Source organism: Oryctolagus cuniculus, chromosome 1 (assembly GCF_051225735.1).
Source record: "Oryctolagus cuniculus isolate XC-2025 breed Fujian yellow rabbit chromosome 1, ASM5122573v1, whole genome shotgun sequence".
Taxonomy (NCBI): domain Eukaryota; kingdom Metazoa; phylum Chordata; class Mammalia; order Lagomorpha; family Leporidae; genus Oryctolagus; species Oryctolagus cuniculus.
The window spans coordinates 179,727,753-179,740,364 of NC_142867.1; the positions used below are offsets into that span (position 1 = coordinate 179,727,753).

General features: G+C 39.9%; 1 protein-coding gene across 18 annotated transcripts in view; it reads right to left on the reverse strand.

Moving 5' to 3' along the window:
* BNC2 (basonuclin zinc finger protein 2) overlaps nt 1-12,612 on the reverse strand; it is a 455,230-nt gene that overhangs the window by 303,350 nt on the left and 139,268 nt on the right. For all 18 annotated transcript variants that reach the window (XM_070052561.2, XM_070052555.2, XM_089317450.1 and 15 more), the window contains one exon: nt 3,845-4,045. In XM_070052561.2, the coding sequence (XP_069908662.1) occupies nt 3,845-4,045 (201 nt within the window). The remainder of the gene's footprint in view (nt 1-3,844; nt 4,046-12,612) is intronic.

The following is a 12,612-nucleotide window of genomic DNA, read 5'->3' on the forward strand; positions in this document are numbered from 1 at the left end:
ACAGAGTCATTTAGAATTCTAACTCAGTATTTCACTGGAGTCTGAAAAGCGACCTTATTAAGGGATCATCTGTACTTTACAGGAAACAGGTTAAACATACCTCAGCAACAATAAAAGACAAACGCCTCTGCTAATGTGTGAGATGTGGCCATGGCCATTTTACCTGTATGGTTTCCTTTCTGAAGAGATTTTTAAACACACTAGATTATTTCAACATTTGAGGTAATAACAAAAATTGTATTTACTATTCTTTCAAATATTTACAAAACAAAATAGTTACAAAAATTAAAAGATCAACTTGTAAAGTCTGAGTTTGAGATAAACACTTCCCAAAAGCAGGCTTTATTTTTTTGCTATTAACAAGACCTGGAGACACAACATGGACCAAATGAGGCTGTGCACTGCAGATGAGCAAAGAAAGGCAACAGCTCTCTGGCCCTTCCCCACCTATCACTGACCAAAGTGACCCAAAGAACTTAACTTAAAAAGTCACGAGGAACACCTGAACAAGGCTCTCCAATATCCCTCCACAAACAAAGAAATGAATCCTTTCGAGAAAATCACACTTCAATGTGGGAGAAAAAAGTATGGAAGCAGGAAAATGCAGTCTAATAGTCCTGTCTCCAACTTGTGGTGCACATACTTAATCCCACCATAGCTAACCTGGCTCCAGATTGCAGTGTCTTTTTGTTAGCATCAAAATGAAAGATCTACATGTAAACAGATCCAACTTTTCTCCTATGAAACAAAAGACAAGGATTTTTATCTTTCTCCTTCCTAGCTTACCTATAAAAAAACATAAACTTAGATTACTGAATTTCAGTATTCATGAGACATTTCCCAATACAAGTTTTTCTGTAGTTAAACACTAGTGGTGTATTTTCTATACCTCAGTTTTGGAGCCTTATAAAAGGCTATAAAGTAGCTCTACTAGTTTTTTCGAATGCTTAATGAAGTGGTCAAGGAAATATTACATTTGTTATAGTACTAAAGAAAACTTTGAAATAAAAAAATGTATCCAATAAGTTTTATTTATGACCTCAACTTTACTTAGAAACTAAAATAATCATAATTTAAAAAACTGTGTATGTCTTAACAATGATACATACAGAATTCTGCACACTTGATTAAATAAGAACAAACTTTTACCTGTGATAAAGCTGATTTGATGTGTATATTTAAGGTAATATTCTTGAAATTGTTGATTTTGAGATTGCATTTCAAGTCTCTCTCTCTCTGTCACACACACACACACACACACACACACATGCTGAATCAGCATTGCTGATGAATTACAGGTAAGGAGAAATAAACATATTAAACATATATAACAATACAGTTTTGATTTACATAGTTTCAACTTATACAATATTACCACACACCAAAAACGGCACTTTGAAAAAGGGAAAGACATGCAAACACATACTCTCTTTTACATGCACAAAAAAAAAAAAAAAAATGCTCAGAAGGTAAACATTTAGTGACCATGATAGGAAAAAAATGAGAGGGATCATTACATAAAAATCCAAAAACAAAAAACTACATTTTAAAAATATACTTAAGTCACAATACTTTTAAAATTGTGTTTTCCTCCTTTTGTAGTACTACTCTTTAATAAATAGTCCAATATTACACAGTATCATATACCATAATCAAACATAAATTACTTCCCTACATTTCTATTCTTTTCATATAGTCACTAATGTCCACTATTACGCACACACACATTCATACACAGGTATACACAAAATCTTTATATACCCAATCAATAGCTGGATCAAGGACATCATAATAGCTTGGTTGTACAGATTTCTGTTTCTGAGAGATTCCAAATTTTTTCCTAATTCTGATCCATCATTTACATAATTTATTTTTATTGTTTCTTTTTTTTTTTTTAGATAAAATGTTTTCCAGGACTTAAAGTCTACTTAGATTCAAATCTACTTGGAAATGGGTTAGTGCCAAAGAAGCAATCTAACACCATCTATGTGGTTCAATAGCCATTTATCAATTGATCATTATCTCTATCTGGTTTTATTAACTCTTTTCTAGCTAGAGGGAGACCTAAACCAATCTTCCCTTCCAACACACACACACAGCCCCTCTCCAAACTCCAGGAAAACTCTGGAGGGGACACCTAATTTTGAGGGTGTGGCACGAGTTATTAGTCTTAAGGTGAGAGAACACCCACCGTGTTCCAAACTCAAGGGAGCTACCTAGACAGGGGCATGCCAGACACACACCTTTGAAAGCGCTCTGCAGCGACAAGAGCATCTCTGCAGGAAATGAACTTTTCAAGAATGGGAAACTGCACATACAGTCCCATTATTGGGTTTGTGTTGATTGCACTGAAATTCCAGTTTACTGTATCAGCAGTAATCAGGGTCCCTCTACAGGATGTCAAAATACACCTTATTCAAATGCATTTATCCTATCTAGAAATGTAGGCTAAAACTGCTAGCTAAATCCTGGCTGTACGCACTACCACTGTAAATGTATTTCTACACCTGGGGTAGTTTACTGTCTGGCAAATTGCTCTCTTCCTTCATTATCAACTATTTACAGTATCTCACTCAACGTATTAAATTCTGTGAACTCTGACAAGCAAAAGAGGCTTTTAAAAAGCAGCTGCCATTTTTTCAAACGCTTGGAGCAGTATCAGTTTCTTCCCAGTTTCTTGCCCATCTACTTAACATCCAAATACACGAGTATGGTCAGTACTACTTTCGTGCCGCGTGGATGATAAACTCCTGCTTTGTGTGGGTTTGGTGAAGGCTCCTGAAAAGCAAGACGTGTCTAGGAGGGAGGCACCAGGGAACTTCCCTCCCTCACTTGAGCACAGTCCAAGATGAAAGTTTCTGGGTTGTTTCCCCTTCGCTTCCTCTTACCCTCGCTCCCCCGCGGAGCTGCAGAGCCAGCAATTGTGCAAGAAGAGCCCGGCGCGTGGGGCGCGTATCACGGAGCGCATGGTACGAGCCGCGGCGGCTCGGGTGATTAATGATCAGTTCCCGCTGGCCTCGCGCTCGCACGTCGGCTCTGCCGGCGGGGTCGGCACGCCGAGCTGCCTCCCGCGCGGCCGGGACGGAGGAGCGGCTCTGGGGAGGACGCCGAGGCTGCGCCGGAGTGTGAGTGCGCCGGCGGGCGAGCGGGCGGGCGGGCGAGCGAGCGCGCCGGAGCTGAGCCGGAGCGGAGCGGGGTGGGCGCCGGCCCGGGGAGCGCGGGAGCGCAGGAGCGAGCGCGGAGCGAGCACAGAGCCGGCGCGGCTGCCACACACGCCATCTCCTCCAGCGACCCTCGGCGCTGACCGCGAAGCCTGCACAGCCTCCTGTCCTCAGGTCTGAACCCAGCTGCCTCCAGCCCCATGAAGTCAGTCGGGCTGTTCCGAGGGTCCCTAGATGTTAGGACTGTTTGGTCGCGGAACCTACTCTGAGATAGCAGACACTTGGACTACGCGATTCATACAGATTCTATTTGTAGGGTGGGGGCTTCCCCCCACTTTTTTTTTTTTTAACAGAAAACAAAGAAATAAATTAAGTCTTCGCATGACCCAGGCTGTTCTGTGAAACTTTTTAACAAATGCCTTCGCTTTCTTTTGACTTAAGTATTCTCTACCCTTTTTCTTTTAAGGAGCCCTAGGGAGCCCAAGCAGGAACACTGCATATTGCAATAACACAGTTATGACAAAATAGAGCCTAATCATAAAGTGATCACATTAAAAATATATGTATTTATATTTATACAGAAAACCAGCAGAAACAAAAGTGCATGTAACAGTTCGAGGTTTCCTTTAAAAAAAAAAAAAAGCCACCACAACAAAACAAAACAAAAAAATAAAGTAACTTACCTGTTGGGACATTCTGAATAAGAGGTTAGTGTCAGCGTTTTGCCATGTCCCCATGAACCCTGGTTCAGCCGGAGTCGGTCTGGTTCCGAACTGCATGGAGTTGTCAGTACAGGAGTCTCTTAAAGTCAAGTCTCTCGCCCTCTTTGGCTCTCTGTCTCTCTGTGTCTCTCTTTCTCTCACATCCACTTCTGCCTCTTCTGACTGAAAAGTGAAGGTGGATTTTTTGAGCCTCTTGGCAGCCAGTAGCAGGAGTGTAGTGCAGTTAAGGAGCTGGCTGGACTGTGCATTTCATTTGGGAAGGGGGAGATTTGGGGGAGGGAGGGGGTCAGAGCTTCCTTCGCACCTTCTGCACAGATATCCCTATCATTTATGCATAGATTGTGACTCCCCAAGCTTGCTTTGCCCGGTTTAACAGCTGCCTGTCAGGTGTGCAGGCAGCACTGGAGACCCAACCATCAGCTTCAAACTCTCAGCCACTGCATGTCATTGGATAGCAGCGCGGAGTCAACTGCTGCACTGTCAGGCACCAAATGACACCCTGCGCTAACCCCTCCAGATACAAGATAGATTCACACTCAGGCTCACTCTGAGCAAGCAGACAGGAGGGCCCTTCCCAGGAATTTTCCCAACAATGCTTCCTCATGGAACATGCAAGATCTGACACCAGTCTTTGTGTCAACATTTCTAAAACTGGTGCTGGAATTTTTTTTAATTGCATTGGAAGAAAGTAAACTATTCAGTTGTAAGAAAATGTAAAGTTGGCTCAGTTGTTATCTAAATGCTAGCTCTTTGAAGTCATACAGTATATGCTGGGCTATTTCTAACCACATATAAACTCCTAGAGAAAATAATATACATAGACACTTGACCTTACACTCTGCAGAGTAAATAAGTAAACCTAGCGGGTTTTCTAACGTGTAAGATGCACAATAAACAATCTGCAAAATAAATACATACTCTCCTATTTAATATCTACTACCCTAGGCTATTAATTACTAAACTGGATGTTAGGTAATGGGAAACGAGATGGCAAAGGAAAGAAATATACCTTTTCTTAAAGCTCAAAAGCAAGAAAAAAAATCCTTTGTTAAAGTTCCTGGATGAAGCATCTACAGTATCCTTTCAGATCATAAAGAGAGAGAGGTGGGGGGGAACGCCTGTCCCATTTCAGGTAAAAAGTAATGAACATAAAAACTCCATTTTTTCATTCATGATCTCTATGGAACATTCTATAACATTTTCCTGCCTGATGAAATATAGCCTTGATATCAGGTCATATTTTTAATTAAACCAGTTTTAAAACAAAGCATCTATTTATTAGATAGTATTTATCTGCCTTATTTATGGAAACACAGAACTGAAGAAAATGCACTGTACATAAACAGTAACTTCAAAATGGAAAGCTGAATTCATGCCACCTCATAAAAGTAGTCAGCAGGAAAAAGCCATCCTTCCTAAACTTAAGATGTAAGGAACATTAATCTTCAAGCACCTACAAACACCGAGGACAAATATACCACTCTGCTGGCTCCTTCTTAACTAAAGAATCACAATAAACCTTACTCTCTGAAACAACAAAAGAACAGAAAAGAGCTTCAATGGCAGCTCCGAGTCATTAGTGGACAATGAGAAAAGATGAGAAAACGTACACTGTGTTGACACAAATGTGCCTTCCCCTCTAGAACCGGCATCTCCTGAAAGCTTTTCTGTTAAACTTCCCTCCAGTTCACCACCATTAAGCACAAAAAAGTCTCAAAAGAAGCAAATTCAATATCTGAGAGGAAACAAACAAGAACCCAAAGAATTGTTGCCTTAAAATATATTAAGTCCACCTGTGGTCAATAAAAAATATTCTTGGGGGGGGAGGGCGGGAAAAGCCCCTATGAGTCAATTGTCAACGGTGACTGTACCTTTACTGCTAGCTATTACCCACTTAAACTCCCTCTAAAATTTGCTAGCCTCTTGATTTCTGAAGTGGCACTCAGTGCCTCAGTCAAGCTGCCTGCTCAGCTCCTGACCTTCCCACTAATGGCTGTTATTTGTGGGAGGCTTAAGGACACTGTCAATAGCAAGCTTCCTCCCGGCTCCACTCAAGCTCTGTTGTATCGCTTTGCCTGCGTGTTCTCTCTCGCGACTCGCTCTCCCCCTCTGCCTGGCTCTCCCCCTTCTTCCTCGCGCTCTCCTTCACTCCCTCTTCCTCTTTTTCCCAGCCCCCCTCCCACCCCTTTTTTCTGTCAGTCCAGCAGTCCTCTTCTTTCCCAGGTATCCTACCCACGCCTGAGCCCCCCTCCCCCCACCCACACACACATACACAAACAACACAAAAATCAACTGGCATGCAGCAGCAAGCACCTGCAGTAATAGACTCTTTTATTAAAACTGTTATTCTGCAAGACTTGAAATTCCCCGTGGACTGGGCCATGTCAAAGCCGATATAATTAACTAGAGGCTCAGCAACGGATCAATTACCAGACAAGCAAGTGATAGTGAAATCAATGAAAGATCATCAGCCACATTATCAGTGTTGCAACTCATTAGGGCAAAACTGAGAAATGTGCTCAAAGCGAGCCCAAGCAAGGTGGCATTACAAAACAAAGGGCTAATTTGGAGACCCTGCTGTGAACAATCTGTAACAGAATTAGCCTTTTTTCCCCCTAAACTGCACAGCTCCGTAACTAAATGTGACAGACTGAGAGAAGCAGTTTATTAAGACACCAACCCCAAGTTTATTTAGTTCATAAACTCTCTCCTAGAAAATCAATACAGTCTGTACAGGGTTATTAGGCTGACTAGCTAATACATCCAAATCTGGTCTGCCCAGCCAGCAGTCTTCTGACAAAATGCTACCCAGTGTAGGCAAACTGAGCTCTCTCAGAGATCAAGGTCTGGGGTTGCTCTAGCTGAAACAGATCTGCAGTGGAACTATTAACTGCATTTTACGGCCACAAACCAAGCCTTAAAAATACCAGGTTATCTTTCTGAGGCTTAAAAACATTTTTTCCATGATAAATATATCGTAGGAAATCGCACCTGCTGAATAGATTTGATCAAGCAAAATCTTTACTAGTTTGTAAAGACTAGTTTACAAAAAGGACAAGCTTTGTCACAGTAAGAGGCAACAAGTAACCCAAAGGCTTAACAATAAATAAATAAAACAAATACCTCCAACATAAACACATGCTGTGCTTTGCAGATTTTGTTTCTAACATTTTTTAAATTAAGTTTTTGAAAATAAAAATTTGTCTCCTCCAGTTATCCCCAAAAGCGTGTGATCTGAACTTGTCACTCACTTCCAAATATAACAGAGCATGTAAAACCCCTGTTCTTAGGATGATTTTCTTAGGATCATTTTCTATCTAGCAAGTGAGACACTTTGTATTACTTTAAGGACAGGTGGGAAAAATTAATACACCTCCAAGGTACAAACATGTCTTTGAGTTTCCAATGCTTATGTAACTTGGCAGAAGATGGGATAACTTTTTGGAATCATTTGTATATATGGAACTTATTCAAAAACAGGGGGATAAGAGGTAGGTATCACTTCCACAATAATTGCTTTCTGCCACCCTGATTCCATGTATTTCAGACTAAAGAATCATACATGTGCTGGCTTTCTCACATTTACTGATAGTGAGTGATGGATCATGGAAATTAAGAAGTACACCAACCAGGCCTAAAGGCATTCCAGTTATTAAAGACATTGTGGCAATGTGACTACCTCCACCTCCCCATACAACAATAGCAAAAATACGGAGACACAGGTTAGAAACTCAAGTGCATTTTACAATGGTAAAATAGATCAGAGAATTGAAGGGGAAAAGAGGTAACTCTCATGGAAATGATTTTAGATGTTTATGTTGTCTTAGCATTTAAAATGTTCTAAGAAAAGGATTGCACTATTAACAGACCTTTAGTATGTGGGCTGTTAGATGCTATATCCAAAACTTAAAAAAAAATTTTTTTACACAACTTAAATAAAAGCTAATTTAGTCTGCTGTAATTAAATATTTTCCTATAATTCTTAATCTGGCACTTTATTATGCATTTCATATTCATATATTCACATTTTTTAGTAATCTATTAAAAAATCTGATGCCTGTATTCTGAACCTATGCTGTGGAACCTCATGTTTTGGATAGCAACTAAAAGTTGTAATTACAGGGAAAATTTACTTTTTAAAGCCTTTTTGCATATAACTACACACTGTGCATGTACCCTCAATGAGATCCAATTAGTTACCGAGAATTTGCATTTCAGTTAGTGTGGGATAACAAGACTACAGGGAGGCACAATGCAATTCCACCAGCAGAGTAAGAAAGTGTGTTCTTTCTTGTTAGCTCTGTAAGCAATAATTCCCACAACTGACTGTTTTAAAATGTTACTGATCTTTTCAATATCGGGATACTGAAGTAGATGTCAGGTTTTCTCCTCTATTTCCTAAAAAAAAAAAAAGTCACATTTTGAGGCAAAAATTACCCACAGTTGATAGCTGGAGAAGCAAGTAAGCCAAGGAATTTGCAGGCACGAAGTACATTTGTGGAGTGGTTTGTTCTTTGTTGTTGTTTTGTGTTGTTACTGTTTTTAGAAAGGGAGAAATATTGTGTACTTTTTTTGTTTCCAACTTAATGTGTAGCTTCTTTAAAAGTACACTGCTTTCCCAAAATAAGTTCTGTAATTGGGCACAGAAACTGCTCTTTGAGACAGTTCTATGTAAATACATATGGTTTTGTGATAAAGGCATATATTCACTGAGAAAATGAAGACTTTTTTCTAGTTATTTATTCCAACAATGTAAATCCGAAGCACATATAAAATAAATGTACATTTTATGTACACAGTTTAAGCAGCACTGCTAAGACTTCTGCTGGTTCACAGAACAATACCTGTAACTCCCTTGGTTCAGCTCAGCAGCTGTTAACAGATTCTGTAATCTGTAATGACAGTAAACTGGCCTTTGCTCTTCTTTTATTCACTATTCATTTTCAAGGCTTGGTTAAGTACAGAGCTGGGTTAAAGATCAGTGGTTTTTCATGTGACACACGCTGGTATTCATCTAATGGCTTGTCAAGACAAAACTGTCCCTGTTCTTGCCAAAATAATAAAAATGACGCTCCACATCGCATGACAATCAGCACTTCCTTATGGCAAAACAACTTGGGCTTTTATAATTGAATTATTTTATGGAAAAAATGTTTATAACATAGGCTGGCCTATCGTATATGTGGAATCAGGTTGCCATCCTCAAAGGATATGTTTTAAAATGTTTGCCTTCTCTTAACTCTAGAAAAACATGGATGTAGCTTCCAATGGAAATCAGACTTCACCATATAAAAAATAATGCTGCAGCTACAAATTCATAAGGAATTAAGGTATATAACTTAATATATGCAAATTATGCAGAAGCACCAGGCTAGACTGAGTCACAGAGGTGGGAGAACCAATTGAGGAAATGTCATTTTTCTTGAGAACAAAGTATGGGACTTGCTTTGCAACATCTGTTGGGCTGTGTGAAATGTTAACAGATGTCTTAAGTGAAAAAAAGGAGAAAGAATTAATAAAGGAAACCTCCTCTGAACAGATAATCCACCCAAATTTCCATATTTCTGAGTAAAAACCCTGACAGCAACCTCTTTCCCTTGTGAAATCTGCCATCCCTGCTTTATTATGTAAAGTTTCATTTTCTACGTGAAGTTAAGGAGAAAAGTTTTTCAACTCACCCATAAAGAATAGACAAAAAGTTAAACTCACAATAATTTCAACTCAGCTTTTCCCTTTGTGAATAATTATATCATCATATAACCTGCCTGTTTTCCCTGGACTCACATATGTTATTTGATGGGAGGACAGTAAAAAGTTTGCAGCACCCCCCCAAAAAAAAACCCACACATGAACAAAAAGATGAAATATTACTCTACTAGCCTGCATGTTTGGGGTAAAGGAAGGAGGGGGGATTAAACTGGAGCTTTTAAGAGAGTTCAGATACAAACACGTGAGTGCTCACGAAGGCACTCATCTGCACAATTAAGATTCACTTATCTTTTACATCTAAATCCTTGCACTTCCAAACTGGCTCCTACTTTCCTTTCCATTACCACCCTTATAAGGGAAGAAACACCCTTCTTCCAACAGCCAAGTGTTCCCTGGCAGTGAAGTCGGATGATCACGAAAACTTTTGCAGTATACCAGTGGGATTCCTGCAATAACATTATAAGGAACCTGGGAAACTTTACTTTCCTATTGAACAAGTTTTCTTTGTGTTTCACTTTGTTAGGTGATCTAGCCTAACCTGAATGCAGCGGTCTTTAATTCAGATTACAAAATGATGCATGCATGCCAACTACTGGATCTAACCTAGAAACAGCCTATTTGTGAATGAACTGAACTATGCACCTATGTCCTTCTACAAGTCTTCCTTTTTTTATTTCATTCAGGTGAAAGGCAAAGAGACAGAGAGAGATCTACTATCCACTGATGTCTCTCTCCAAATGCCCACAACAGCCCAGGCTAGGTCACACTGAAGCTAGGAACCAAAAACTCAATCCAGATCTCCCAATATGGGTGGCAAGGGCCCAACTACTTGAGCCATGACTTGCTATCCCTCCCTACTGCTGATAGGGGTGCACAGTACCAGGAAGCTTGGCACGGGAGTAGAGATAGGACTCAAACCCAGACCCTCCAGTATGGGAGGCAGGCATCCCAATGATCACTGTGCCTAATGCCCACCCCTAAGTCTGCTTCTTAGGAGACATCTAATTCTACTGCCTCTTCTCTTAGACCTTGGGTCATTGGGGCTTGTGCTGTGGCATAGTAGGCAAAGCCTCTGCCCGTAGCACCGGCATCTCACATGGGCGCTGGTTTGTGTCCCAGCTGCTCTTCTTGCGATCCAGCTCTCTGCCTATGGCCTGGGAAAGCAGTGGAAGATAAGCCAAGTGCTTGGGCCTCTGAACCCATGTGGGAGACCTGGTGGAAACTCCTGGCTTCTGGCTTTGGATCAGCCCAACTTTGGCCATTGTGACCATTTGGGGAATGAATCAACGGATGGAAGACCTTTCTCTGTCTCTCCCTCTCTCTGTAACTCTGCCTCTGAAATAAATAAATAAAAAATCTTAAAAAAAAAAAAAAACTTGAATTGTTATTTTGGGTTAACAGCTTATGGATTAATTAATTCAAAATGCACTTAATGATCTTTATAGATTTAAATGACAAAAGAAAGAAATTGCTGCCATCTCTGCCTGTCAGTCTCCAGACTGGACGCTCTCTGCTCCCTGAAAGTGTGTGAGATTTGTTCATGTGCCTTTCCTATTTACACAACAGCCTCACCCTCTCCAGATGGCTCTGGCAGCCTGGTCTGGGCATTTCAACATATAGAAGCCTCAGCCAGAACAGCCTGAAGATTTCAGGGGACAAGCCCATGGTGCAAGCTGTAAATATAACATGCAGTTTTTGCTCAGCTTGTTTTTTGCCAAAGTATTGTGGGCACTAAAAACTCTAGTGCTCACTCCCAGGAACACCACATCAAGGCACATGACAAAAAGTAATAGCTATTACACTCCCCAAAAAGCAGTCATCTACACTGAGTGAGAAAGCGATAAACACTGAAAACATCATTATGTGACCTTGAACAAAGAGGGAACAGGCTCCTTAACATAAGGTTTAGTGAGGACCCAGGTTTAAATCACAGCCCCCTGTGCAAACAGTACCTAAAGGCTTCAGCCTTCTAGAGCAAAAGGGGGAAACTACTCTGGTTGACACTTCTCTCTGTACCTGTTAGAACAATCAACATGCTACCACATCTGCTGACAGCCTAATCAGGGGCTCCACTTCATAGAAACACATCAAGGAGATATCCAAATGCCATAATCCTTTGATAAAGTGTAAAAAAAAAAAAAAAAACAACCTTTTTTTTTTTTTTAAAGATTTGGGTAGGGTGTGGTAGTTGCAATGGTTGAAAAAATGTTAGGAAAATGATGAATACTTAGAATCAAGACAATCGCAGACACAAAAGCTTCTGAGGTCAGCATGAACTTGTGCCTACAAAAGATCAAACATTTTGCCTATCTTGGTTTAAAAATAGAAAAGTGACTTTATTAATCTCCTCTCAGGTGCAAACAGTGACAGTGGATTCTTTCTATGCTAGCCATAGTCGGTGTTTTATGAGAAAATCTTCTAGAAGACAGAACCACGTGTCTTTCCGTAAAGGAATATGAAAAAACAGACTGAGGGTGGGGTGACGAAGTAGGTATTTATGTATTAAGTATTTAGGTATGACTATGAAAGTTGTAAGGATTGTAAAGATAATATTATTTTTTAAAATTTACTTCCTTATAATGTCTAGGGACCAGCAAGTTTGCAGCCCAGTAAAGAAGTCTTAATAATAGTGTAAATTACTCTCAGAAAGGGTAGTTGAGATTCACGAACACCCAAGAAAAAGTGTGTCAGGACAGGGCTCAACACTTTACAAAATTATTTTAAAAATCCATTACCACCCTTAAAGTGGTAAAAAGCAACATTATCACTGAGAAACCCTTATAGGCAATGCATAACCTAAAAAGTAAATTTAAAAAGTGAAATAACCATACGCTTAAAATTTCAAAAATCTTTATAAAACCAGGCTATAATATACCTGTTTAAATGGAAAAATGTTGAAACAAAGAAAATTTCAATGAACTTATAGGTTGTTGTCAAAATTAAAAAACCCTGAAGATGACAAAAACCCCATTAACAGCAAGTTTAAAATAGGAAAAAATAGCAGGTAGCTTAGGAGGTCT